Below are 27,629 nucleotides of genomic sequence, written 5' to 3' on the forward strand. Positions count from 1 at the left end.
TATACTGATACATCTGTGCCTTCATCTTGGTTCCACAACCTTGTGTAATCATTCTGGATCCTCAAGTGATTATTTGTCATCATTCTGGAAATCCACCTATATGGGTGTCGTTGTTTTAGGAACTCTAAGTGGGTCAATTTCTAGAACGCCACTGATATCAGCGCCCCAAATCCCGAGTAACTATATACTCCGAGTAACTTTGTGTCATTGTCCTGGGTATCAAATATCTGTGTCACTCCTTTGGTTAATGTGTATCAGTTTTTGGGAACCCCAAATATATTGTAAGCGTGAACACTAAGTATTTTTGTTTCATTGTTCCTTGATATCTTTGTCTTATTGTTCTTATATTGAAAAAAAGCTTCTATTCTGGACTCTCATTAGTGGGTCGTTATTCTGGAACCCCGAATATCTCTGTGCCATTGTTCTGACATCCTAAGTACATCTTATGTCTGTTAGATCTCCAAGAAACATTGTCACTTTTTTGGGACTCTAAGTCCTCCTGTGACACCAAAAAGTTATGGGTAATTGTCCACGTTTCCCAAGTAATCTCTGTTCCAGAACCCAAGGTAGCCCAAGGTCAATGATATGGAGCTCCAGGTATCAGTATGTCATTGATTGAGAGCCCTACATTATCTTGTTTTATTGGTTTTGGACCCCAATTCTCATATAATTATCTTGAACCCCCAAAGTCACTTATTGTAAGTGTTTTGATAGCCCAAATGTTGATGTATTATTGTGCTGGAACCTCAAATATATGTGTCTTCTTCTAGACCACAAATATCAAGAATTAGTTTGTTCTTTGTTCTCAAGTCAAATTTGTATGTAAGTCGGAACTGTATATTTTATAATTGTAACCCCCAGCCAAAAACTTTTGGGTCTCTGCGACAATTGGATTTTGAAACTTTTGGATTGTCATAAGGATTTACAATAAATCATAATTGCAGACACCTGTTTTGGACTAAAATACAGTAAATTACCAACATCCAGTGGTCTGTTTGTAACTAGGGGTTGTCTGTAAGTCGGGTGTTCTTAAGTAGGGGACCACCTGTAATTATCATTGTCTCGATACCCCAAATAATTGTATCATTATTCTAAAACCTTAAATGTAACCGTTTTTTGGGTCATTGTTCTACAACTTGAAAAGGTAAAGAATTTGGAACCTTTTTTTGGCCCATTTTTCCCCCACATTTCCATAAGTTCTCAGTATGAGGTTCTGAAGTCAATCAGCAGGGGGTAAAGCTGAATGTCTACATGTATGTCCATATTTACCACCTGAAATTAATGCTTTCATCTTCTATTCCTAATCTCGGTGAATATTAGATATAGCTATGGTTACATAATATTTTAGGGTCAGGTGTTCGGCTATTCTGCCGGTTTTTAGAAGACTTGTTAGTGTCACGTAGTAGAGCTGTGGTTTTTTGGGCGCAGTGTGGGTGTTTATGTAGAGAGTTGGCCGGCGTGTTGTACATGTTGTGGGGATTAATACAATGATACATACAGGAAAACATACATTAGATAACATGTGGTTTGTGCCCCGCGGAGCTTTCTATCTAAACGAGATCTCTCGGGGGATTAATTTAATCCTTAGCTTGGTTTTCGGAGCTGTTTTCTTGCTGTGGCACAGTCTTCGTCTATTGCCTTTTCCTTCTTACCTGTTCATCTCCTCGCAATCTTCTTCATCTATCGGGAAGGTAACGCCATAGAGATGGAGGTCATCTCATTAGTTTTGAGCAGACCACCCCCTGATGCATGTACTGGTGATCAGTTTGTGTACAGCATTGGACTCCAAAGCCGAATGATCACCAGTAAGGTTAGCACTTGGGGCCCATTGTATAGATACATGCAAATATTAGCTAAGCCCCTGGCACTTGCCATGACTGTATCTGTTGTGGGGGTCCTGTAAGTATCCTGCTGCCCAGCCCTTGTATCTGACTAGTTCTGTTATAATGGTACAGTCAGTATCCTGCTGTTTAGCCCTTGTCTCTGACTGTCTCTGTTATGGGGGTCCTGTCAGTATCCTGCTATTTAGCCCTTGTCTCTGACTGTCTCTGTTATGGGGGTCGTGTCAGTTTCCTGCTTCCTAGTCCCTGTTTCTGTTATGGGGGTCCTGACACTATCCTGCTGCATAGCCCTTGTCTCTGACTGTCTATGTTATGGGGGTCCTGTCAGTATCCTGCTATCAATCCTTTGCCTCTGACTGTCTCTCTAATGGGGTCCTGTCAGTATCCTGCTGCCTAGTGCTTGTCTCTGACTGTCTCTGTTATGGGGGTCCTGTCAGTATCCTGCTGCCCAGCCCTTGTCTCTGACTGTCTCTGTTATGGGGGTCCTGTCAGTATCCTGCTGCCCAGCCCTTGTCTCTGACTGTCTCTGTTATGGGGGTCGTGTCAGTATCCTGTTCCTAGTCCCTGTTTCTGTTGTGGAGGTCCTGTCAGTATCCTGCTGCCTAGTCCTTGTCTCTGTTATGGGGGTCCTGACAGTATCCTGCTGTCTAGCCCTTGTCTCTGTCTCTGGTATGGGGGTCCTGTCAGTATCCTGCTGCATAGCCCTTGTCTCTGACTGTCTCTGTTATGGGGTCGTGTCAGTATCCTGCTTCCTAGTCCCTGTTTCTGTAATGGGGGTCCTGACAGTATCCTGCTGTCTAGCCATTATCTCTGTCTGTGTTATGGGGGTCCTGTCAGTATCCTGCTATCAATTCTCTGCCTCTGACCGTCTCTCTTATGGGGTCCTGTCAGTATCCTGCTGCCCAGCCCTTGTCTCTGACAGTCTCTGTTATAGAGGTCATGTCAGTATCCTGTTGTCTAACCCTTGTCTCTTTATTATGTAGATGTTACGATGTCAGTGATAGACAGGTCATCAATATTTGTAAGGTGAAATACCCCTTTTACGGACCATGTCAGTACTGCCTGTCTATGTGGGGATCCAGGTGATAAGACTGAGCATGTGCGACCACTAGACACATGAGGTGGACGTTCTAAGAGGGAATACATAAACAACACCAGGAGGGGGTGTAGATGTATAGGTAGATGATATTTAGATTAAAACATGACAAGGAGGCAAACTACTCGTAGTGTAAGCTTCGGATAGCAATGCACTCACGTGTAGCAGCAGGACTGTGAAAAATGACTGAATTGTTGCAGATACTATTATGCCGATTTTCCAGTCAGTTCTTTCTCTGTGCGATAGAGTTAACAGATGGTTACTTTATTTTTTAAGAACTGCAATAACATGAATTACCCCGCGAACAATCCAGCTTCCCGGCTCCTGTAAAATATCTCGCTTCTGATTAATAATTCCTGGTGGGGCCGGGGATGTATAAGCCGTGGGTGATTGGTTTCCCCGAGTGTAGAGTGCGCACATCAAACATTTAAAACGTTTAAGTTGACAATTTGGAGTTTGTTCGGCTGCGATCTGCTCCGGGGCCAGCCTGAGCTCATCAAATATACATACCATCACAGTATGAATCACATCCTATGGCAGGTTAGGTGCACCAAGGCTTTCTCGAAAGAGCCAGTTGTAGACTTTGTCGATGGCTTTCTCTAAAAGCTTTCTTTTTTTTTTAAAAGATGGTGTGATCATGAGAACCGACAGCTCAAAAGAATAGTCTGGTCCCAAGAGCTTACTATTAGATCAAGCAGCGAAAGCATTAGAAGCCGATTGCGGAGGAGATGAAGACATCATTGTTAGAGACTTGTAGGTCAAGAGTGACGTCAAGAATCCAGTATTGTGTGGACCTAGAAAGACTCGCTCTTGTGCTGTAATAGGGAGTCTCTTAGATCTGACATAGTCCCTTGAATAGCACAAGGGGGGTTGCTGTGATCAGGGGGTACAATATATAGATTTTCCTTATGTCTGCAGTACATTGACAGGTGAATATACACCAAAAATAAGTCTATTGACTAAAGTGCACCAGGGTGTGTCCATAAACTGCTCTTGAGCTTCTCTGCTAGGAGTAAAAGCTGTAGCAGGCTTCTAGTTGAATACTACAGCAGTCACTTAGAGTAGAGGTGGGGGATATGTGTTGTAGCACAGTGTATAAAGCTAAGGCTCAGCAGTGTGAGGACACAGTGATATGAATACACACCGATATGAATGGAAAGTTCCAGGGCCGGTGGCGAATGGCAGAAGTCTGGAACGGGCCATCTATTATAAAGGCCCCCACACTCACTACTGTAATCCCTCTTCCATAGCAGTCCTTTTCTAAGGGTCTGACTGTCACATCGCCCTTGGATTTCTTTTTAGGAGTTTAATGTCTTCTGTTGGCAGTCCTGAGCCGACATGTACCCAATAGTCTCTCAGTCAGTGCATTAGCTAGTTATAAAACCTCATAGAGACTAGGATTCTCTGCCTGTTATTTGGTTACCCATCTGCATTTTAATCTGTCTGATTTGGATTCTGGTTGCTTTGTTCTCTGACTATTCCTTGCATTCTGATTTTGTACTGCATTACCATGTGATTCAGACTTTAATTCGTATTATTCTCTGGTTTTCGCCGCACTCTCATGGTTTTCACTAGGTTCACTGACGATGGTATTTTCTTCCTCTTTTTCCCATCCTTTAATGTCATATGTAAAGTGACTGCAACCCAGTTGGGGCCATTTTTCGGGCGGTCATCATAAAAGCAGGGACAGCTGGGATGTGTAAGTATCTGGGATCATCTATTGTTATGTCCAACAAGATGTGGCTCAACGTAGATGATAAGTAGTTATAGGGTTACCCCAGGTCAAGAGGATTTCCGGATAAGACCATATCCAGTTATTTAAATGGCTATGGACTGGTCAAGTTCCGGAGGGGAAGAAGAACATGTTACATATACTAGATTTATTTATTTTTTACTGTAATCTCGATACATAGGGGCAGATTTACTTACCTGTTCCTGTCGCTATCTTGCGGTGCTTTGTTCGATGAGGATTCGGGTCTGTTAAGATTCATTAAGATCGTGTGGCCAATTTCCTCCATGTGTTGCTTCCGCGCCGTGGTCTGCCAGAGTTCACCTTCTTCTTCCTGGTGCATGTGAGTGCTTGATCTTGCGACACAATTTCGTTCTTAAATTCCGCGGTTTGTCCAAATCCGTCAGGTTGTCTGACGGCCACGCCCCCCCGATTTCTGTCGCAAGCAAGCCGGCGCCGATGCGCCACATTCCGATCGCATGCACCAAAAACCCGGGGCAATTTGCCGCAAAACTGAAATATTTGGGAAACCCCACGGAATCGCGGTCCGCGGACCCTTAGTAAATGAGCCCCATAGTCTTTTCTCTATGTTGAAGGCAACAGAATGACTGTCATGGAAAAACACAATTTCCATTAACCTCAGAATCCATAAACACTTGCTAAACAGTCTTTACAAAGTCCTTACAAGGTGGCGGTCCATCGTGTTAACGCCTTGTCTCCAATGTCATCTAGCAAAGGTTTTTGCACCAATGATGCTCCGGTAATTCATCAGTGAGGAAGTAGCAAACGACAAGATGTAAAGTGAACAATAATTGCTTAAGTGTCGCTCCTCTAGAGAATCCGGTGTCTGACAGTCCCCGCTGCACTATTTACTGAGGATTAGCCTCATGCTGGGCCCGAATGGGCAAAGGATTATTTTAAAAAGATAAGCTTACATCCGGACGGAATGAGAAAAGGGTGGACAACGAAACAAATTATCTTATTATTCCTAGAATCTCCCCCGATGGGACGCAAATTATGGGATGTGGAAACAAAAGCTTAATGGGGTGCCCAATGGCTTCTTCACTTGTAGAATCTGGATCCAGGATAAAGTGTCAATTATTGGATGAGACCGTACAAATGGGGTGAGAGAGACACTTAAGATGCCGTGAGTGTCCTTACTCCTATATATTACTTGTCGACTCTTCAAGGCAAACACAACGGTGGCAAGTTGGGTTCATGAAAAGCCCATACAAAATAATTCTAAGGTTCATGCTGCGATGACTTTTGGAAGCTGATATAAAAGACGAACAAAATGTTTTGTGGTGCCTTCGGACCAAAAATTTTTTGGCATGGAAATTTAATTTGCAGACACCTGAAAATTGTATGTACAAGTGTACAGCATAATTTCTCCAGAATGTATATATCGCAAGAATCAATCTGTTTTGCAAAGGTTTCGGTGACCGTCCCAAGATCATCCGGATCCTTGCGATCATGAAATTCACCCTACTTTTTACATAAGTTTGTTTAAATATGCAAGTATGGAAAGTTTTCCAGGATGGGATAAGGAAAACCAAGCCTCTTTTAGCTCCTTGTAAGGCAGCTCCCTTGACATCAAGCATGACCTACAAGAAGCCTAATGACATGATGAAGGATTAAAACCCAACAAGTGTATCTATTCCAGAAGGAACAGAGGTCTCCATACGCCTACACAGCAGCCTTATTTGGCATTCTCCGTAAGGAGGACTCTTACTTCCCGACCCCAGTCAAAAGCCAGTTCCCTACGCTGTACTGAGGAGACCCAACCAAGTTGATACACCGCTGTCTACAGTTGGTAGTCTGTTCCTTTTGGTTTGGTTTTAATCCTGCATCATGTCTTAAGGCTTCTTGTAGGTCATGCTTGATGTCAAGGGAGAGATAGGAGGCGTGATTTTCGTTATCCCATCCTTGAAAACTCATATTTTACAAGAATTCCCTAATGGAGCGTCTATGGCTATAAGTCTCCACACACCTACACGGTGGCCTTAAGTGGAAGTCTCCATAAGGAGAACTCTTACTTCCCAACATAAGTTTGTTTAGCAATTCATCCAAGGTAGTTTAAGTGAAAGTGTATGGATGTTTCCGATGGCATTAGTTACATTTCACGAGTTAATTATCGCATTGTCGTTAGTGACAAGACCCCATACCTGGGGTGCGATCAAATATCATTAATGATGTGACGAATGCTATCTCTCCGTTTTACACTCCGTAGACCCTTTCCAGTGTATAACTTTTCTGGTATACATGAGGGCACTACGCCTATTACCCCACCGTTTCATCATAGACGTTGCCCTCGGTACTTTGTGGTGTTTATCTCGTTTCATGTTCCCGTTAGAACAGTCTAATGAGATGTTCGTTTCGGTGTCCGGCCGCTCTAGGTGTGGGAGAGCCATTCTGTGATGTTGTACAAGCTTTCATTTCTACTTGCCCTTTCCCGTAACCTTTTGTTCCTCCTTCTGTAGCCCGTGAAATGTCCTTTCTGTGTGTACATTGCCGTATTAATATATTTGAACATTTCTCACCTATTCCCATTTCTCGTCTCTCGCGGTGCTGCATGTATTAATTATGAGGCTTCTTTATAGGTGGTAGACCGCCGGCTGCCACTTTCTCTAGCGTAACATGGAAGATTTATGAACTTTGCAATATTCTCTCACTTGTCTCACACGTTAATATTTTACCTTTTTAGATGATGTCCCTCCGTACTTCAAGACTGAGCCGGTACGCAGTCAAGTCCACCTGGAGGGGAATCGCCTCGTCCTTACCTGCATGGCGGAGGGGAGCTGGCCTCTCGAATTTAAGTGGCTACACGACCATAAAGAGCTCACCAAGTTTTCACTGGAATACAGGTATGTTACCGATACATAGAGATCAACATTAGCTTCATTGACCAATGTGGGCATTTCAATGTTCACTTTCCTTGATGGTATCTAAAGGATGAATATGCAGTGTGGCCTCTAGGGTCATGAGCCTTCAGAACACCTATGTTCACCTTCACAAGCATGTTTAGACTAATAGTCTTGACCAAGTTGCCCTGAATTGTTGATGCCAGTTCTGAATGTATCTTCTGTATACTTCCATAATGGAAACATATTGCTCTGCTCCAACTCAGACTTACCACTCTTCTTCGGTACACCCAGTTCTTGGCATTGTGCATATCCAGAAGTTCAAAGGGATTACAGGACCCACTTTGGCCAAAGAGTAGCCTCCTTGGACCAGGAGATGACACTTCACTATGTTTTCTCCAGATCCATAAAGGACACCCATTGGCTGTTAGTGGGTCCTCATTCATGGGTCTGGTAATTACAGGTGGGCACAGTGACAAAAAGACTGACGTATTGACGTAGCGAGGGAGCGAAAGCAGTGCAAATTTGCTTTACCCACCTAATTCTCAAGATTAATGTTGGAATCAAAGAGTCAGACGTCCAACAAATGTAAAGGAAAGGCTTATGCTTGCAAGATGCCATCACTTCCATTGGGTAGGTCTTCAAAATGAGATTGGTTTGGGTACAACACTTGGCACCCCCCACCGATTAGCTGTTTTTGTGTAAAATTTATATACCCGTTGTAGGTTTCTGTAGATCCGTTTCAAGTTGTAGTTGTGCTTCCGACAAGTTGGCAGCCAAGTCAACCTTGATGGGCATCATCTCTTAGCTGATCTGGGGGTGCCAGGTTTGGGACCCCCCATGATATGATCTGATATCCTTTGAATAGACCATCCATATCAATAACCCTATAGAGAATGTATATCCTGGATCTGTTGCAACCAATTATGAACTGTTTAGCATTCAGTAATACACATTAGCATGGAAAACAGATTGTAATCCTGTCCGGTAATACAGATGACTATAATATACTGTATTGTTTTCACTAGCATTTGTTCTGGAGGGACCTTTGATCTCCTGTGTTCTGTTGGAGAATATTATGGGCTATTATGCGTGGCCGCGTGTCTCCGGATAACATACATTGTTACACAGACATCCATATACTTGTAATTGACCTCATATTTGTAATGGCTTTGTAATGGCATTCTCCGGGGGAAGTGCATGTTTCAGAAAAAAAAAAAGCCCCCTCACATATGCCTCTACAAATTACAAGTATTAATGCTAACGTCTGTCACCTTCGCCTTACCACACATCGCTCCGCGTGACAAGTTGAATTATATCGACTTTCCAGAAGGGGAGAATAAAAAAAAGCCTTGCAATGCCTGGAATAAACAATGTATTGTATTTGCAGAGTGTTACATGTGGACATCATTCGGTCAAGGCTAATTCCGAATATAATTGCAGAAGTCGGAGGAATTCAGCATGCAATGGATGGGGATAATCAGAAGGCCATATGCTCGGCGACATCACCGCAATGGGGTTTTATTTGTAGAGTAATACCTTGGTAATGGAGGGATATGGCTTCTTGTGTTTCTACGGAGAGAGTAATTGTAGCTTTGATGTACAGTTCCAGGTTATTGTATGATGACGTCTTCTCCAGGGGGTTCATCTGTGTTAGTAAAGTCTAAAGAAGCACAGAAGTTGTGAAGTTGCTGAGCAAGTCACAACCGTGTCCATGTTCTGTGGTCATTTGTAGGGTAAAAATTCCTTGGAATTAGTTTCAGCCTGCGGTATCCTTAGTAGATAAGGTTGAAAAAAATCTCTTTGTCCATCAGGAACTAATGTTGATCGGGAGGAAGGCATTAAAAAAAAATATAAGTTAGCAATTTGCTCATTGAAGGTAAAATTTCTCAAGGAATGGACCTTTCTCAATCTTCCACAAATTCTTTCCCCACCTTTTAATAAAGAAAAGTACTCTAAGTTAGATTCAATTGACCAAAACAGCTAAATATGGTCATAAAGTTGCAACGTCCCAAAGCCTACTGAAAATTGAAGTTGTTGCCAAGATGAAAGGAGGGGCTTATCCCCACCAGATCTGGTCTAAGCAGTTTTGGGCAACCATAATCAATAATCAAATAGCTTGTCTATGCAATATTGGGGGGTCCAGAGCCTTAACTCACCTTACCCAGCCCTCAAAACCCATTACTCAGTTACCCAACATCAAGAAACCCCTCTCCCATTCCATTGTGACAAACCGTAATACCTTTACATTGGGTGGATCAATCCAATGGGCATCCATACCATAACTTGTTCACTTCACTTCCACTCAACAAACAGTTGGCCCATGCAATATTAGGGGGTCCACAGCCTTAACCGCCCCCCCCTCCAACCTCAAAACCCATATCTCAGTTACCTGCCCATTTCATTGTGACAAACTGTGATGCCTTCGCATTGGGTGGATCAATCCAATGGGCATCCATACCATAACTTGTTCACCTCACATTCACTGCCACTCAACAAAGAGCTGGCCCATGCAATATTAGGGGGTCCAGAGCCTTAATCCTCCCCCCTCCAACCTCAAAACCCATATCTCAGTTACCTGACCTCAAGAAACCCCTTGCCCATTTAATTGTGACAAATTGTGGGGCCTTCACGTTTGGCGGATCAATCCAATCAGTCCCATGACCTCCTATACCTTCCACTTCAAATCTGGACCCTACAACTGGTCTACAAAAAGCGAGGTAGGTGGCCAAGGATTTTTAAAAGAGGAAGGCAGACAAGGGATTCAGGAAAATTCAGGAGATCTATTCCACAAAGGGCATCACTACCGTAAGTCCAATTGACTTAAATGTGGTGGAATTGCAATACCATATCCAGCCTCTGGATGAGGGGGGCGCAGTTCCTGGAGGAAGGCCCATTTTCCTATTCTCATCCATTTCCCTGCTGTAGAAAGTTATTTTAGACATCAAGCTTTTCTTGTACAGAAAATGGCAAGCGTGACATACACGATGTTAGCCATGCTGAAAATCCGAGCAGGCAGCGCATGACTGGAGAGTCTGGGCGGTGTACACTGAAATTTCACAGACAGCTGTTCATATTCTAATGAGATGTCATGGATCACGGTGAGATTTCACAGACAGCTCCGGATCACAATGAACTTCTTTACAGACGGCAGCCATTATACCGTATACCACAATTTAGCGGCAGATGAAATCCTTAGTTGACCTCTATGTTTGTACAAATAGTTAAATGTACTCAAAGAAAATTTTGTACTAAGAAAACAAACTTAAAAGTATCTAAAAATCACAATGATTTCAGATTTTCCAAGACCCAGCATGGTCCGTCTACTCCTATCAGAGAACTGCATTCTTCCAAAACCTTCACCACCTGTATAATAATTTGCGGACCCTTTGAGATTCGTGTTTTCCAAGTTTGGTTCCTTAGCTGTTATGCTATGGTCCTTGATGTTGAGGCTGAGCAGTTCTCCCAAGGTCCTTGATTTGGAGGCTGAGCTGTTGTCCCAAAGTCCTTAATGCTGAGGCTGAGCTGTTGTCCCAAGGTCTTAGATGTTGGGGCTGAGCTGTTGTTCCAAGGTCCTTGATGTTGGGGCTGAGCTGTTGTTCCAAGGTCCTTGATGTTGAGTCTGAGCTGTTGTCCCAAGGTCTTAGATGTGGATGCTGAGCTGTTGTCCCAAGGACCTTGATGTTAAAGTTGAGTTGTTGTGCCAAGGTCCTCGATGTTGAGGCTGCGCTGTTGTGCCAAGGTCCTCGATGTTGACGCTGAGCTGTTGTACCAAGTTCTGGGATGTAGAGGCTGGAATGTGTTCCCAAGGTCCTAGATGTGGAGGCTGAGCTGCTGTCACAAGTTTTTTGATGCGGAAGCTAAGCTGTTGTCTCAAGGTCCTAGATGTTGAGGCTGAGCTGTAGTCCCTTGGTCCTTGATGTTAAAGCTGAGCTGTTGTACCAAGGTCCTAGATGTGGAGGCTAAGCTGTTGTCTCAAGGTCCTAGATGTGGAGACTGAGCTCTTGTCCCAGGGTCCTTGATATGGAGCCTGGGGTTTTGCACCAGGGTCTGGGATGTGGGGGCTGAGCTCTTGTCCCAGGGTCCTTGATATGGAGCCTGGGGTTTTGCACCAGGGTCTGGGATGTGGGGGCTGAGCTCTTGTCCCAGGGTCCTTGATATGGAGCCTGGGGTTTTGCACCAAGGTCTGGGATGTGGGGGCTGAGCTATTGTCTCAAGGTCCTTGATGTTGGGGCTGAGCTGCTGTGCCAATGTCCTTGATGTTGAGGCTGAGCTCTTGTTCTCTAAGTATACATTTTAGAAAGAATGACATCAAAGTCTTGTGGTGTAATAGACCCGGGATTGGAGTACTCCGAAACCAGCATCTATCATTGAGATCTCAACAATTTGGAATATCGTAAAGAGAAAAGATCAATACCGCTGTGAAGTTTTGCCGCATGTCGGAATATGGCGGACGGATAGGCCAAGTGTTCTTATCTTATTGAATTGTTCTAGATCTGAGCATGGAAGCGAGAGAGACAATGTTCTGTGGTGACGAGCACAACCCAAGATAAATGTCCTATTGATTTCAAAGTGACTCTTGTCTTTGATGAAACTGAAATTAATTTACCTCCGGATTCCCGCACGTTCCTCTCGATGAGGAGACCTTATGAAGCGATGTCAAGGCGATTGGGTGCAGTCTTTTCATATGAAGGTTCCCACATGACGAGAGACAAGCCGCTCTGTTTCCTGAACCAACTCCTAACACCCGCTGTAATCATTTCATTTCTTCCTGCCATGTCGCTCAGCCGTCTGACTGAAGCCGCGCAAACCCGTCACTTCTCTCAAGCAGAAAACCGCAGATCCAGAGAAATCGAAAAACAAGCAAAGCAGATTGACTCCTCACGTCTTGTGCGGCGTGCGCTGCCGCAGTAATGTGCTGTATGAGGTTATAACATGGTTTAAAGGGGTTTTCCATGTTTCTCTTCTCTGCATCTCCCCCTTTTTAGGATTGTAGCTTGTAGGGGCGTGTCCTCACACTGCTGTTCTCTTAGCTCTCTGCATAGCGCTAGTTCACGGCAGATTTTTTCTTCATTGGGTGACTGCTGTACTATTTTACCAGATGTTTGATATAGCTTATCAAATCTCAAATTGATCACCTACCCTACATGTAGGACCCTCACAAATCTCAAATTGATCACCTACCCTACAAGTAGGACCCTCAAAATCTCAAATAGATCACCTATCCTGCATGTGGGACCCCCACAAATCTCAAATTGAGTACCTCTTCTACATGTAGGACCCCCTCAAATCTCAAATTGATCACCTATTCTTCATGTGGGACCCCAAAGATCTCAAATTCATCACCTATCCTGCATGAGGTCAGTTTGAGATCTGTGGGAGTTTGACAACCAGGAATGACCCTGGAATATGGACCCCCCCAAGACACAACCCCTAACCAGTGTTTGATCATTGGGATTTAAAATCCATGGGAGCCCAACAACCAGTATATGGTGTTAGACCCCCATAGGTCTCAAATGAAGCACCCTGGAATATGGACACCCGCAGATCTCAGATTCATTACCTATTTTGGGTATTGGGTCGACACAGTTCTCAGACTCCACTGTTTTTAAATTGATCAGCTATCCTGCATGTAGGACCACCACAGATCTCAAATTGATCACCTATCCGGCATGTGGGACCCCACAGATCTCAAATTGATCACCTATCCTATGCTTCGGGTTCTGTCGGGATTCACTAAGGTCCGTGCGCCGATATCCAACAGGTGTCGCTGCTGTGCCGAGGTCCGCCGGAGTTCACCGACCTATTCCTGGTGCATGTGAGTGATTGATTTTGCGACACAATTCGTTTTTTAAATTCCATGGTTTTTCCGAATAAGTCAGGTTTTCCGACAGACACACCCACCCATTTCTGTCGCGTGAAAGCCGATCGGCTTGCACCGAAATCCGATCGCGTGTGCCAAAATCCCGGCGGAATTCAGCGCTAAACGGAAAAAGTCGGGAAAGTGCGGCCGCGGAGCCCTTAGTAAATGAGCCCCAATGATGCTAAAATATGACTTCCATATCATAAATCACCAAATTAGTCCATATCTGATGTTCCACAGAAGACACGTTCCTTGAAAGTCTGATGCCTTAATTGACGGACTCCACAATAGAACAAAGAGCCGCCGCAGTCTTCTAGTTCTCTGCATTGAGAAGTCACAGCTCTGCGTGGTGCAAGGAATATGTTTTGTTGTCAGCAATTCTTTTCAAACCTGTGTTTTAGCAGGTCGCTCTTCACCGGGGTGGGAACTGAAAGAAATTTGTGTAAAGCATGCTGAGCGCTAATTACACTGGAAATCGGGGAACGTGTGAATTTCCACTAATTTGATTTTCCATGTAGTGATCTTTAAAGGGACCTTTATCGCTCCATTTTAATAAGGCAAATGTAAGGAGACAAAGAGAGTATCCAGCATTATATCCGTGGATCTGATATTTACTAGGACCCCAGCCATGAAACGAGTTGAGCCTCTTGCCTCGGGCAGCACCACCTGCAGAAAGATGGGGGACAGCATTAGGGGCGCAGTCACCTGCTATGAAACAGGACCAGACAACATAAAAATAATGGGGCACATTTACTTACCCAGTCCAGTCGCGATCCCGCAGTGCTTTGTCCGACACAGATTCGGGTCTGCCGGGATTTACTAAGGTCCGTGCGCCCGAGTTCCAGTAGGTGTCGCTGCTGCGGCGAGGTCCGCCAAAGTTCACCCTCTTTGTCCCGATGCATGTAAGTGCTTGATCTTGCGACACAAATTCTTCTTAAATTTCGTGTTTTTTTCCGAATCCGTACGGTTGTCCGATGTCCACGCCCCCTGAAAGCCAGCGCCGATGCGACACAATCCGATCGCCTGCGCCAGAATCCCAGGGAAATTCGGCGCAAATTGGAAATATTTGGGAAACCCGACAAAAGTGTGGCGTTCGGACCCTTAGTAAATGAGCCCCATTGTCTCTACACATCCAATGTCTGCACGGGTGTGGGCATTGCATGGAGAAACACTAAAAAATAACCCAATATTTTACTACTAGATGAGAGGTGTTGTTCTATAGCTCACAGAGAGTTTAGGTTCACCCTTGGCTGCCATTACTTACCACTTACCATGGTGTCTGCTGCCAGAACCAACCTCACAGCAAAGATGTTATTACATATCAAAGCATATGTGTCTTGCACGGATTGGGCATGTAAAATCTTACATGCCTGATCCTTCCTTGCTCCAGTGGCATCTGTGGGGCTACAGGTGAAGTCCTTCTGAAATAGGTCAGTTGAAATTAACCTAATGCCAAAGAGAAAATTTTGACACCTTTTTTACTGATATACAATTTGTATCCACTTTTACACGTCCATATTAGAAACTGGACCTCTTAAGGAACCCAACATAGATCATCATAGGATCCTACGTCAACAGAACCATAAAGGAAAGCTAAAAATACCCGAACCCGAGTATGTACACCTTCCTTTCAATGGGATCGTAAATGGAAGAATTTTACATTTTTGTAAAAGTAGAAGTTGATTTTGTGGGCAGGTCCAAATACGGTACCAAAAAAGGAGGGAATGATCATGTACAAGGTCTGCTTTAATACAGTAACTAGACCTTGTTTGTTATAGGGATTTTCTGCAAGAATATCAAGTTACCAAAATTTTTCAGTGTAAAATTGGGGAATTTATGGTCCACCAATCAGAGAGAGGCCGTCCATTTGTTTGAGATATTTGGAAGCACTGGCTCTTTTCTGGCTGGAATGAGACTAAACCGGCAGAAGTGTCTGGAAAATTTGGGCAAATCCGTGAATATTGACGAGTATGTATGCGTCTTATTTGTCAAGTGGGATCAGTCTACACGGTAATTTCATTGGAATACATATGGATTTGCAGAAAATGTGTTTACTGGGTAAATATCCCAAACCAGACGATTGTAGACATAGAAGGCCCTAAGGTTTTACTTGTTCACACAATGGAACATGAGTTGACGACACACAAAAACACACAGGGTAGTAAAGCCGAGGACTGTTCAGTTCCGGAGATTATCCGCTGGCCTTTTGCAGTGTTTTGGGTGGATGGCTACCGTTTTGCTTCTGTGCCTTTTCCGAAACTAAGCACAGGATCCCGCTTTTGCATGATAAATGGCTTACGGAATATTTCCTCCTCTCCCGGTGTTCATGCTCCATAGATTAGTCCTGTTCGTACTGGAGGAAAATGCCAGAATGTTCACAAAAACATCGGCACGTCCTCTCCAAGAACTGCAGAAAAAGAACTTCAAGAGGTGGAAAGTGAAGCAAAATCCAAAATCTATACACAACTATAATGTATTAGTACTGGTGTCCTATGTGACTAACCACTGCTGGTCCAAGTGTTGTGGCCATAATGCTAAAAATGCCCACATGCCTCATATGGAACAGAGGCGTCAAAGATCTTTTTTGACCACATTAGGCTCAAAAATTTGGCATAACTTGATCAACTTTACTATGCCTCTTAATAGGTTGGGCTGAAGGCCATGACCAGTTTGCTACCAGCCACTTTAATTCAATGGGGCAGATTTACTTAACAGGTCCAGTCGCGGTCCAGTGGCGGGTTCTCCGACGCTGATTCGGGTCCGGCCGGGATTCACTAAGGTCCGTGTGCACCGATATCCACTAGGTGTTGCTGCTGCACCGAGGTCCGCTGGAGTTCACCTTCTATTTCTTGGTGCAGGTAAGCGTGTGTCAAACAACACTTTTTTTGTTTTAAATACCACGATTTTTCCGAATCAGTCAGGTTTTCCGACCACACCCCGCGATTTCCGTCGCATGCATGCCGGCGCCGAAGTGACACAATCCGATCATGTGAGCCAAAAACCTGGGGCAATTCGGTGCAAATCGGAAAAATTCGGAAAACCCGGCGAAAGTGAACGATTTGGGCCCTTAGTAAATGAGCCCCAGTATGTCTTGTGCAGATCACCATCTAGATCGTGTCTCACGTTTGTCTCACAAACTGTGCAACCATCGGTAGTCCAATGTGTGTACATGAGGGGTAAAACTGTTTCCTGTACATTATGCAATCACTTTTCCTCTCTGTAGTCTCTGTCTCTAATTTGCAGTCCTCTATGTGCTGGTGGAGACCTATCTGCTGTGACTCACTGCTCCCCCCCCTGTCCTCTCCCTCTCCATAGACTTCTGTGTAATTTCACACCTCAGTCATCTTCTGTCTATCTTGCTAATAAAACAGATTTTAGCTAAGATTACAGAATGAAAAGCAAATTTAGAGAGAAGGAGGAAGGATAATGATACAAAGTAAGGGGTGAAAAGACCCAATTTTTGTGACCAGAGGGTGGTCCTAGCAATTAAGCCACCTTAATTACACATTAAAAAATCCATCCTGTAGATAAGTAATAATGTTTTTTAATGGGCCGTTGCCTTTCAATTTATCGAAACTACCTCAAGGACACCTTCTCATGTCACAGTCTACGACTAGAAGGCCAGACTTTTGGTTTCAGTCCACCAATGTCCTCTTCTAAGGTGTCCAATTGAGTCGTAACAACGTCTTATCATCCAGACTTCTCGTCAACCAGGGCGCTCTTCCAGAAGTTGGATAATTACAGCAAACTTTTAGATGGGTTTTACTTCTATCAAACCAAACTCATAACTGGCCCCAGAACCGGCTTAATTTCTTGTGCACATCTGCTGTTTACGCGAGTACTTGGTTAATGTCCTCCTATACCTCCATCATTGAAGGTGTTATCCATCTTCCTTTCAGACACTTGCCCAATATATACGCTTAGTTTGTTGTCAGCCCAAGGGTTAAACTCCGACAACACAACGATCTACGACTAAGGACAAAGTGTGGTCACACCATTGTGTTCTCGGAAAAGGGACACATCATATTGGGAGGCACTTAACAAAACCGAGCATAACCGTAGCGAGCGGTGAAAGAAGAAGAACGCATTTTATATAAGTTATCGATGCGGCTTCCTCTTTATAAGGATTTAATCAGCCATAAAGTGTAAGATTTCACTTTCCCCCCCTCTCGCCCAGCCTCAGCTAATGATAGCAACATAATTCCGCTGTAAGAGGGGACTACCGGAGAGTGCAGCGTCTGCAGATTTTCCCAGGGAAAGGGAGGTTTTATAAAGAGTTTTATCACTCCGAATGATTGTATCTAGCTGCCTGTGGAACATAAAAAAGATATTTAACTTTCAAGCGCGGCGAGCATGTGTTTTTTGAGGTGCCAGTCATTGCGAGTTAACTTATTCCGCACCGAAGAGCGTCAGTCACACGTCGAAGACGTCGTGGATCTCGGTAAGAAGCCTACGAACCGGTTGGGGTTAACGGCGTTGACAAGTCGGGGAGAAAGGGATTTGTCAAATGCATGGGGCAATTACAGAAGGAATGAATACACAGGTGATTAGCAGACATCAAAAGTGCGGATTAATGGCTTGGCTGCTGCAGCAGAGAGCGAATATCCTTTTGTTACTAAGATAAGAACATCAAATAAAGGCAGAGAGGGACTGAGAGGCTCAGATGTTCTTAAGAAGACACACGTGTGCTTGTCCTTGTGCGTGATGTACAATATATGGGAAATGGCATGAGCACATTATAGCGGTATATAATGAGGAGTATCACAATTGGGCCAATTGGGACACTAAGCCATCCAGAAATTGCTATTGATCCCACATCCCACTGATAGGTTACATGGTTTGAAGGCTGTGCCTGGAATTGCAGCCAAGTCCTTTTGATTGGACATGACATCATGGTCACTAAGAAGAGGGAGCCGTGCTGGAGCTTCCTCTCACCTGACTGGCAGGGGTACCAGGAGTTGGGCCCCTCAAAATGGGAAATTGATGAGAACAGTTCATCAGGATAACAAAAATCCCCTTTAATATTTATTATTATTATTATTATTATTATTTAGTAGCAGTAAGAACTTAAACCACAAACCAGAGCACTAAACTCAAACCCAAAAACATATCCATAAAAATGTATTCATTCCAGACCCATGAAAATTATTTCACACCCAAGCTTTGTTGGACTGGCCCAGAGTATCCTCCGTGGGCCCAGGCTCTTACATAGTCCAAGAACCCATAGCTCCAACAGAAGACAACCCAATTTGGGGTTGGTGTTGGATGATGGGCCCCTAGTGATTTGATCTGGTGGGCCCAAGGAGCACCAGTCTGACACTGGACCCAAAACCAGAACTATAAATCTAATTAGTCCGCAGACAAGGCCTTCCGGGTCCTATGATGTTGGCTCAGGGTCAGAACTCTATGGGGCAGATTTACTTTCCTGGTCCCGTCACGATCCCACGGTCCGTTGTCCGACGTGGATTTGGGTCCGGTACGATTCACTAACATCGTGCTTCTGAGTTCCTTCCTGTGTCGCTGCTGCGCCGAGGTCCGCCGGAGTTCACCTGCTTTTTCCTGGTGCATGTGAGTGCTGATCTGCGACACAAAACCTTTTTTAAATTCCACGGTTTGTCCGAATCCGTCGGGTTGTCCATCCTTCCAGTTGTCCGACGGCCACCCGACGATACGTCAAAATACGATCGCGTGCGCCAAAATCCAGGGGCAGTTTGGCACAAAACGTAATATTCGGGAAACCCGACAAAAGTGCGGCGTTCGGACCCTTAGTAAATGTGTTGACTCATGGCTCAGTGACGTCCAACTTTTGGGAGCTGCTTTAAACTATAGAATTATTGGATAAGAAGGACCCACCTTGTCAGAACTTTGCGTCCCTCTTATCTTTTCTTATACCCCTTTGGTGTTACAGACGAGCGGACCCAGTCTGGTTGGGCCAAGCCATGAACAAAAGTTCTGTGTTTGTGTATCTGAACCCGAACACACAACTTACACCACCATTTTACTCAGGTAAGATCACTGGTGCCAGCGCTGTTCGGTGTGGTGTTAGCAGTGGGCTCTAAATGCTGAACCCTGATCTGACCTTCTGGTTGAGGTCCTGGTTTGGGGACCTGAAGCAAACATTGTCGTAGGAAAGAAGTAAAATTAACGCTCATCCAGTCAGTGGTCCAAGGAAACCTCCTGGCGTGTCTTGGATCTACGCGCAACCAATATGTCAACTATGTGGGGGACCTGAACCCACAATGTTCATCATGGGTCCGCTCATGACTAGTTACAGGAAGAGACCTATTTTGACACAGGTAGACGCCAATGCCAAATCCACACCAGGCCCCCAACTATGTATTGTTTATAGTACCGTCACATTATGGGTTCCTTTAGGCTCCTGTTGATTGCACCTCCTCAAGTGGAGCACCAAAGCCCAGGTCCCTCTCCTAACATTACACCTTGTGGTCGGAGGACCAGTTATGCCCTTACATCTTTTGTAGAAATTCCTATTAGAGACAGACAACATCTGGCCGGAGCTCAAATCGTAGAATAGAAAGATTAGCATCGCTTTCTGACGGTAACCTCTGCCGCCTGCGCCTCTTGCCTGGGGATGAAATTGAAACTGGCGTGCGTCGTGTATTGACATTTTCTATAAAACAGCAATTGCTAATGTTCTCCCGAATCTTCCTGAATACGATGTCAGAGCCTGACCTCTTGTTCTAACACTTCCTGATGTGAGCTTCTACCTTTTTTTTTTTTCGCTTTACCGCTATTGATTTGTTACAGTTTTTCTACCAAATTCCTGCACATGTCCCCTCCGAGCGATACGCGCTACCACCGAGCTATTGCTAAAAAGTGACTATGTAATCTTATAGCTATGTGCAATGTAAACATAAAATCCCTCCGGGGGGTTCTCCGAAATATTCTTTTGTGGATTTTAGCGAGCTCCCTCGGGAGGCCGGTGTCTTCTCATTCCCCATAGAAGAAAATCTTGCAATTTTTCGGGAATCGAAAAAAGCAGTGCTGAGTCTGCAGACGTGTCTAATGATAGGGCCACATGGCGGCACGCGAGCGCTTCTCTTTAGTAATGAGATCAGCGAATACGGTTTATTATCCTGGTGATCTCCGTTTATATGTCTGCGTTGTTTTTCTGTACATTATATCTATGCGCTCCATGGCAACGGTTTCTCTTTGTGCTTTTGTAATGAAAATAGAAACTTTGCAAATCAATCTCAATGTATAAACTCATCGCCAGGATCAGGTCTGATCCCTGGGGGGTCTGATTGTTGCATTCACTTCTATGAGACTCCCATAGTGCGCAGATTAGTGCTCGCGGACCCCTAAGAGGACTCATGGCCCTCCATTCTACAGTCTCTGCAGTTAGGCCTCCAGAAGTCAGACCCTTATTCCTGTTTCCATTGCTGCCATATCAGTTTGATAACCCATAATGTGCCATCAGACTGTAAAAACACTCACATAGCTGTCTACATAATGGGGGTCATTTACTAAGGGCCCGATTCGCGTTTTCCCGACGTGTTACCCGAATATTTCCAATTTGCGCCGATTTCCCCTTAATTGCCCCAGGATTTTGGCGCACGCGATTGCACGCGCTGGCATGCACGCAACGGAAATCGGGGGGCATGTCCGAACGAAAACCCGACGGATTCGGAAAAACCGCCGCATTTAAAACAAAAAATCTGGCGCGGAGCTTGCACTTACCTTCACTCAGCCCGGCTCGGTGAACTCCAGCGCGTTCCGATGCTTTTCAGCGCAGCAGCGCCACCTGGTGGACGGCGGAGGAACTACCTTAATATATCCCGGCCTGACCCGAATCCAGCGCAGAGAACGCGCCGCTGGATCGCGAATGGACCGGGTAAGTAAATCTGCCCCAATGTGTTTCTTGTTGGTTTGACCTAGGGTCCCCACCCAGTGTCGGATTGAAGTGGAAGATCCATTGTCCACCATTGTACAGCTAAATACAATTATTACTCATTCACAATTTCCTAAAAAGTGGCCAATACAAACTTTTTTCTTTCATTACTAGCTTTCTAGCCCAGCGGCCCTTGCCTTGGACTGTTCTGGTCCTGGCAGCCCTGTCAGTAACCTGCTGACTGGCTCTGGCCCTGAACTTGGGCCTTCTTATCTCTAAGGTCCACAAACACATGCACAGGCAGCAGTAGGCCTCTACCTTGTCCTTTTGATGCAAGACCTGAGGGACAACCTTCTTGTGGAAAATTCCGGGTCTGGCTGATACTAGGGATGGATTAAGACCACCATGGGCCCTGGGTTGTATGGATATTATAGCCCCTCAAGTCTAGAAGACACTTCCTACATATGGTACTGAAATCAGCTTCTTGGACAATGGAGGATGTGTCCCTTCTGCTGCTTTCATTCTATGGTTTACGAACCTTTGGAGGACCTTTAAAGGTCCTGCAATGGTTCTTGTATAAATCTTTAATTGAGAACAGGAACAGATGTATGAGCATTTCATTGGAGAAGGTTCTTCTCTGTATAAATTTTGGTGGGTGGTTTGGGTGGCCATGGACTCACTAGAAGGCTTGGGCCCCGAGCTACTGTCCAAACAGCCTATAGTATAATACACTACTGGTGGCTATGGGCCCCTGGAAGGTTTGGGCCCTGTACTTCTGCCCAAACCGCCTATAGTATAATCCAATACTGCCTGATCCCCACCCTGATTCCACCAGTCTACATTGGGAAAGAATCATTGGGGCAGATTTACTTACCCGGTCCATTCGCGATCCAGCGGCGCGTTCTCTGCGCTGGATACGGGTCCGGCCGGGATTTATTAAGGTAGTTCCTCCGCCGTCCACCAGGTGCGCTGAAAAGCATCGGAACGCGCTGGAGTTCACCGGCTCGGGCTGAGTGAAGGTAAGTGCAAGCTCCGCAACAGATTTTTTGTTTTAAATGCGGCGGTTTTTCCGAATCCATCGGGTTTTCGTTCGGCCACGCCCCCGGATTTCCGTCGCGTGCATGCCAGCGCCGATGCGCCACAATCCGATCGCGTGCGCCAAAATCCCGGGGCAATTCAGGGGAAAACGGCGCAAATCGGAAATATTCGGGTAACACGTCGGGAAAACGCGAATCGGGCCCTTAGTAAACGACCCCCATTGAGTCTGTGAATCACCCTACACTTTCTACGAGTTGTCTTACTAACTATGAACTACTCAATGACAACGAGGATGGGGGCCCCAACCTACTGGGTTGACTCACTGTTCAAGAAACAAGACAAACAATCAGCCCAATAGGATTAGATCACATAAAGTTGGCGCTAGGGAAACTAAACTATTCCTGTTGTCAACCAATTATTGAGACTGAATAGTGTTTTTTCCCCTTATTTATCGGTAATTCTCTTGTCCTGCTATAGGATGTCTGTCCTGCTGTCCCTGAAACATGGTAAGACATTAATTAGGAGCTTAGCTGAGTTGTGTTGTGTCCATAGCAACTAAAGTTTTTTTGGAAACTTATGACAGAAAACTCAAATCTGTAAGATTTAGCGATAAAATAGTACGGCGGTGTATCAAGGTCAGGTATAATTTTGGGAGAGAATATAGAAAAAATTTGGGTATATTGGAAAAAAAAACATTTAAAAATAGCTTTTTCTTCTAGAAACAGCACCATCTATTGGCTGTATCTGGTACTGGTTCAGGTTCAGGTTCTGTTTTGAAGTCTGTAGAGAAACAAGAGTGTATGGTACAGGTTCAGGTTCAGTGACCAAGAAAACTGCATATAAGGTATAAATAAGCCTGTTGGGTATCTCCTAAAATGTCAGGAACATATTTAGGGACAAATTCCATAAGCAATTTAGGAAAAACTCACAGAGGAAACCTGAACTTGAACATTTACAGTCAATGCTGTCGGCAACAAACTTGGACCTATTTGTGACTTAGGTCTATTCATATTTGTTTTATAGGAATTTATCCAGGGTTATGATATTGTGGACCTATTGATAAGGACACTTTGGACCCCCACACTTCCAGCACCAGAATAACAACAGAGAATGAAGCAATGCTCCAGATCCAAATACAACTGAAATCCACTGATCCAATGGCTTTGATCAGCCATGTTTTTCTATTCCTGCACAAAATCCTATTGCTGAGTTACCTTATGGTGCCTTATGGTGATAGAGCTGCAGTCATATATTATATTCTAACTGCGTTACTTCTGTGTGATATGTTATGCAGTTAACCTTTCATTTTTGTTCTCCGTCTTGTGACTCATTAGTAAGATATAGCTTCCAGTACAGTGACATCCTGCTAGCTCCAGCCTCTATGAGCAGACATGATGATACAGTATCCATAATAAATGCAGTTCTATAGGATCCTATAGGAGCTAAACATTAAACCTGGCTTACAGTATGTACATAACCAAATAAAGGAGGTAAAACTAGACATAGAAGAGTTAGAAGACACACAAATATAGATACTAATTATGTAACTGCCCTTATACTGTATCTTCTCAGGATGATGTGATGTCTGATACATGTACAAGCTCAGGATGATGTGATGTCTGATACATGTACAAGCTCAGGATGATGTGGTGTCTGATACATGTACAAGCTCAGGATGATGTGATGTCTGATACATGTACAAGCTCAGGATGATGGGATGTCTGATACATGTACAAGCTCAGGATGATGTGATGTCTGATACATGTACAAGCTCAGGATGATGTGATGTCTGATACATGTACAGGCTCAGGATGATGTGATATCTGATACATGTACAAGCTCAGGAGGATGTGATATCTGATATATGTACAAACTCAGGATGATGTGATGTCTGATACATGTACAAGCTCAGGATGATGTGATGTCTGATACATGTACAAGCTCAGGATGAAGTGATGTCTGATACATGTACTAGCTCAGGATGATGTGATATCTGATACATGTACATGCTCAGGATGATGTGATGTCTGATACATGTATAAGCTCAGGATGATGTGATGTCTGATACATATACAAGCTCAGGATGATATGATGTGTGATACATGTACAAGCTCAGGATGATGTGATGTGTGATACATGTACAAGCTCAGGATGATATGATGTGTGATACATGTACAAGTTCAGGATGATGTGATGTCTGATACATGTACAAGCTCAGGATGATGTGATGTCTGATATGTGTACAAGCTCAGGATGATATGATGTGTGATACATGTACAAGCTCAGGATGATATGATGTGTGATACATGTACAAGTTCAGGATGATGTGATGTTTGATACATGTACAAGCTCAGGATGATGTGATGTCTGATACATGTACAAGCTTAGGATGATGTGATGTCTGATACATGTACAAGCTCAGGATGATGTGATGTCTGATACATGTACAAGCTCAGGATGATGTGATGTCTCATACATGTACAAGCTCAGGATGATGTGATGTCTGATATGTGTACAAGCTCAGGATGATATGATGTGTGATACATGTACAAGCTCAGGATGATATGATGTGTGATACATGTACAAGTTCAGGATGATGTGATGTCTCATACATGTACAAGCTCAGGATGATGTGATGTCTGATACATGTACAAGCTCAGGATGATTTGATGTCTGATACATGTACAAGCTCAGGATGATGTGATGTCTGATACATGTACAAGCTCAGGATGATGTGATGTCTCATACATGTACAAGCTCAGGATGATGTGATACCTGATACATGTACAAGCTCAGGATGATGTGATATATGATACATGTACAAGCTCAGGATGATGTGATGTCTGATACATGTACAAGCTCAGGATGATGTGATGTCTGATACGTGTACAAGCTCAGGATGATATGATGTGTGATACATGTACAAGCTCAGGATGATGTGATGTCTGATACATGTATAAGCTCAGGATGATGTGATGTCTGATACATGTACAAGCTCAGGATGATGTGATGTCTGATACATGTACAATCTCAGGATGATGTGATGTCTGATACATGTACAAGCTCAGGATGATGTGATATATGATACATGTACTATCTCAGGATGATGTGATGTCTGATACATGTACAAGCTCAGGATGATGTGATGCCTGATACATGTACAAGCTCAGGATGATGTGATGTCTGATACATATACAAGCTCAGGATGATATGATGTGTGATACATGTACAAGCTCAGGATGATGTGATGTGTGATACATGTACAAGCTCAGGATGATATGATGTGTGATACATGTACAAGTTCAGGATGATGTGATGTCTGATACATGTACAAGCTCAGGATGATGTGATGTCTGATATGTGTACAAGCTCAGGATGATATGATGTGTGATACATGTACAAGCTCAGGATGATATGATGTGTGATACATGTACAAGTTCAGGATGATGTGATGTTTGATACATGTACAAGCTCAGGATGATGTGATGTCTGATACATGTACAAGCTTAGGATGATGTGATGTCTCATACATGTACAAGCTCAGGATGATGTGATGTCTGATACATGTACAAGCTCAGGATGATTTGATGTCTGATACATGTACAAGCTCAGGATGATGTGATGTCTGATACATGTACAAGCTCAGGATGATGTGATGTCTCATACATGTACAAGCTCAGGATGATGTGATACCTGATACATGTACAAGCTCAGGATGATGTGATATATGATACATGTACAAGCTCAGGATGATGTGATGTCTGATACATGTACAAGCTCAGGATGATGTGATGTCTGATACGTGTACAAGCTCAGGATGATATGATGTGTGATACATGTACAAGCTCAGGATGATATGATGTGTGATACATGTACAAGCTCAGGATGATGTGATGTCTGATACATGTATAAGCTCAGGATGATGTGATGTCTGATACATGTACAAGCTCAGGATGATGTGATGTCTGATACATGTACAATCTCAGGATGATGTGATGTCTGATACATGTACAAGCTCAGGATGATGTGATATATGATACATGTACTATCTCAGGATGATGTGATGTCTGATACATGTACAAGCTCAGGATGATGTGATGCCTGATACATGTACAAGCTCAGGATGATGTGATGCCTGATACATGTACTATCTCAGGATGATGTGATGTCTGATACATGTACAAGCTCAGGATGATGTGATGCCTGATACATGTACAAGCTCAGGATGATGTGATGCCTGATACATGTACAAGCTCAGGATGATGTGATGCCTGATACATGTACAAGCTCAGGATGATGTGATGTCTGATACATGTACAAGCTCAGGATGATGTGATGTCTGATACATGTACAATCTCAGGATGATGTGATGCCTGATACATGTACAAGCTCAGGATGATGTGATGCCTGATACATGTACAAGCTCAGGATGATGTGATGTCTGATACATGTACAAGCTCAGGATGATGTGATGTCTGATACATGTACAATCTCAGGATGATGTGATGTCTGATACATGTACAAGCTCAGGATGATGTGATATATGATACATGTACTATCTCAGGATGATGTGATGTCTGATACATGTACAAGCTCAGGATGATGTGATGCCTGATACATGTACAAGCTCAGGATGATGTGATGCCTGATACATGTACAAGCTCAGGATGATGTGATGCCTGATACATGTACAAGCTCAGGATGATGTGATGTCTGATACATGTACAAGCTCAGGATGATGTGATGCCTGATACATGTACAAGCTCAGGATGATGTGATGCCTGATACATGTACAAGCTCAGGATGATGTGATGCCTGATACATGTACAAGCTCAGGATGATGTGATGTCTGATACATGTACAAGCTCAGGATGATGTGATGTCTGATACATGTACAATCTCAGGATGATGTGATGTCTGATACATGTACAAGCTCAGGATGATGTGATATATGATACATGTACTATCTCAGGATGATGTGATGTCTGATACATGTACAAGCTCAGGATGATGTGATGCCTGATACATGTACAAGCTCAGGATGATGTGATGCCTGATACATGTACAAGCTCAGGATGATGTGATGCCTGATACATGTACAAGCTCAGGATGATGTGATGTCTGATACATGTACAAGCTCAGGATGATGTGATGTCTGATACATGTACAATCTCAGGATGATGTGATGTCTGATACATGTACAAGCTCAGGATGATGTGATATATGATACATGTACTATCTCAGGATGATGTGATGTCTGATACATGTACAAGCTCAGGATGATGTGATGCCTGATACATGTACAAGCTCAGGATGATGTGATGCCTGATACATGTACAAGCTCAGGAT

At 43.9% G+C, this 27,629-nt stretch overlaps 1 protein-coding gene across 5 annotated transcripts in view; it reads left to right on the forward strand.

Moving 5' to 3' along the window:
- Positions 1-27,629, forward strand: part of SDK2 (sidekick cell adhesion molecule 2) — a 427,828-nt gene that overhangs the window by 210,616 nt on the left and 189,583 nt on the right. For all 5 annotated transcript variants that reach the window (XM_072112538.1, XM_072112539.1, XM_072112540.1 and 2 more), the window contains exon 2: positions 7,371-7,530. In XM_072112538.1, the coding sequence (XP_071968639.1) occupies positions 7,371-7,530 (160 nt within the window). The remainder of the gene's footprint in view (positions 1-7,370; positions 7,531-27,629) is intronic.

Source organism: Engystomops pustulosus, chromosome 6 (genome assembly GCF_040894005.1).
Source record: "Engystomops pustulosus chromosome 6, aEngPut4.maternal, whole genome shotgun sequence".
Taxonomy (NCBI): domain Eukaryota; kingdom Metazoa; phylum Chordata; class Amphibia; order Anura; family Leptodactylidae; genus Engystomops; species Engystomops pustulosus.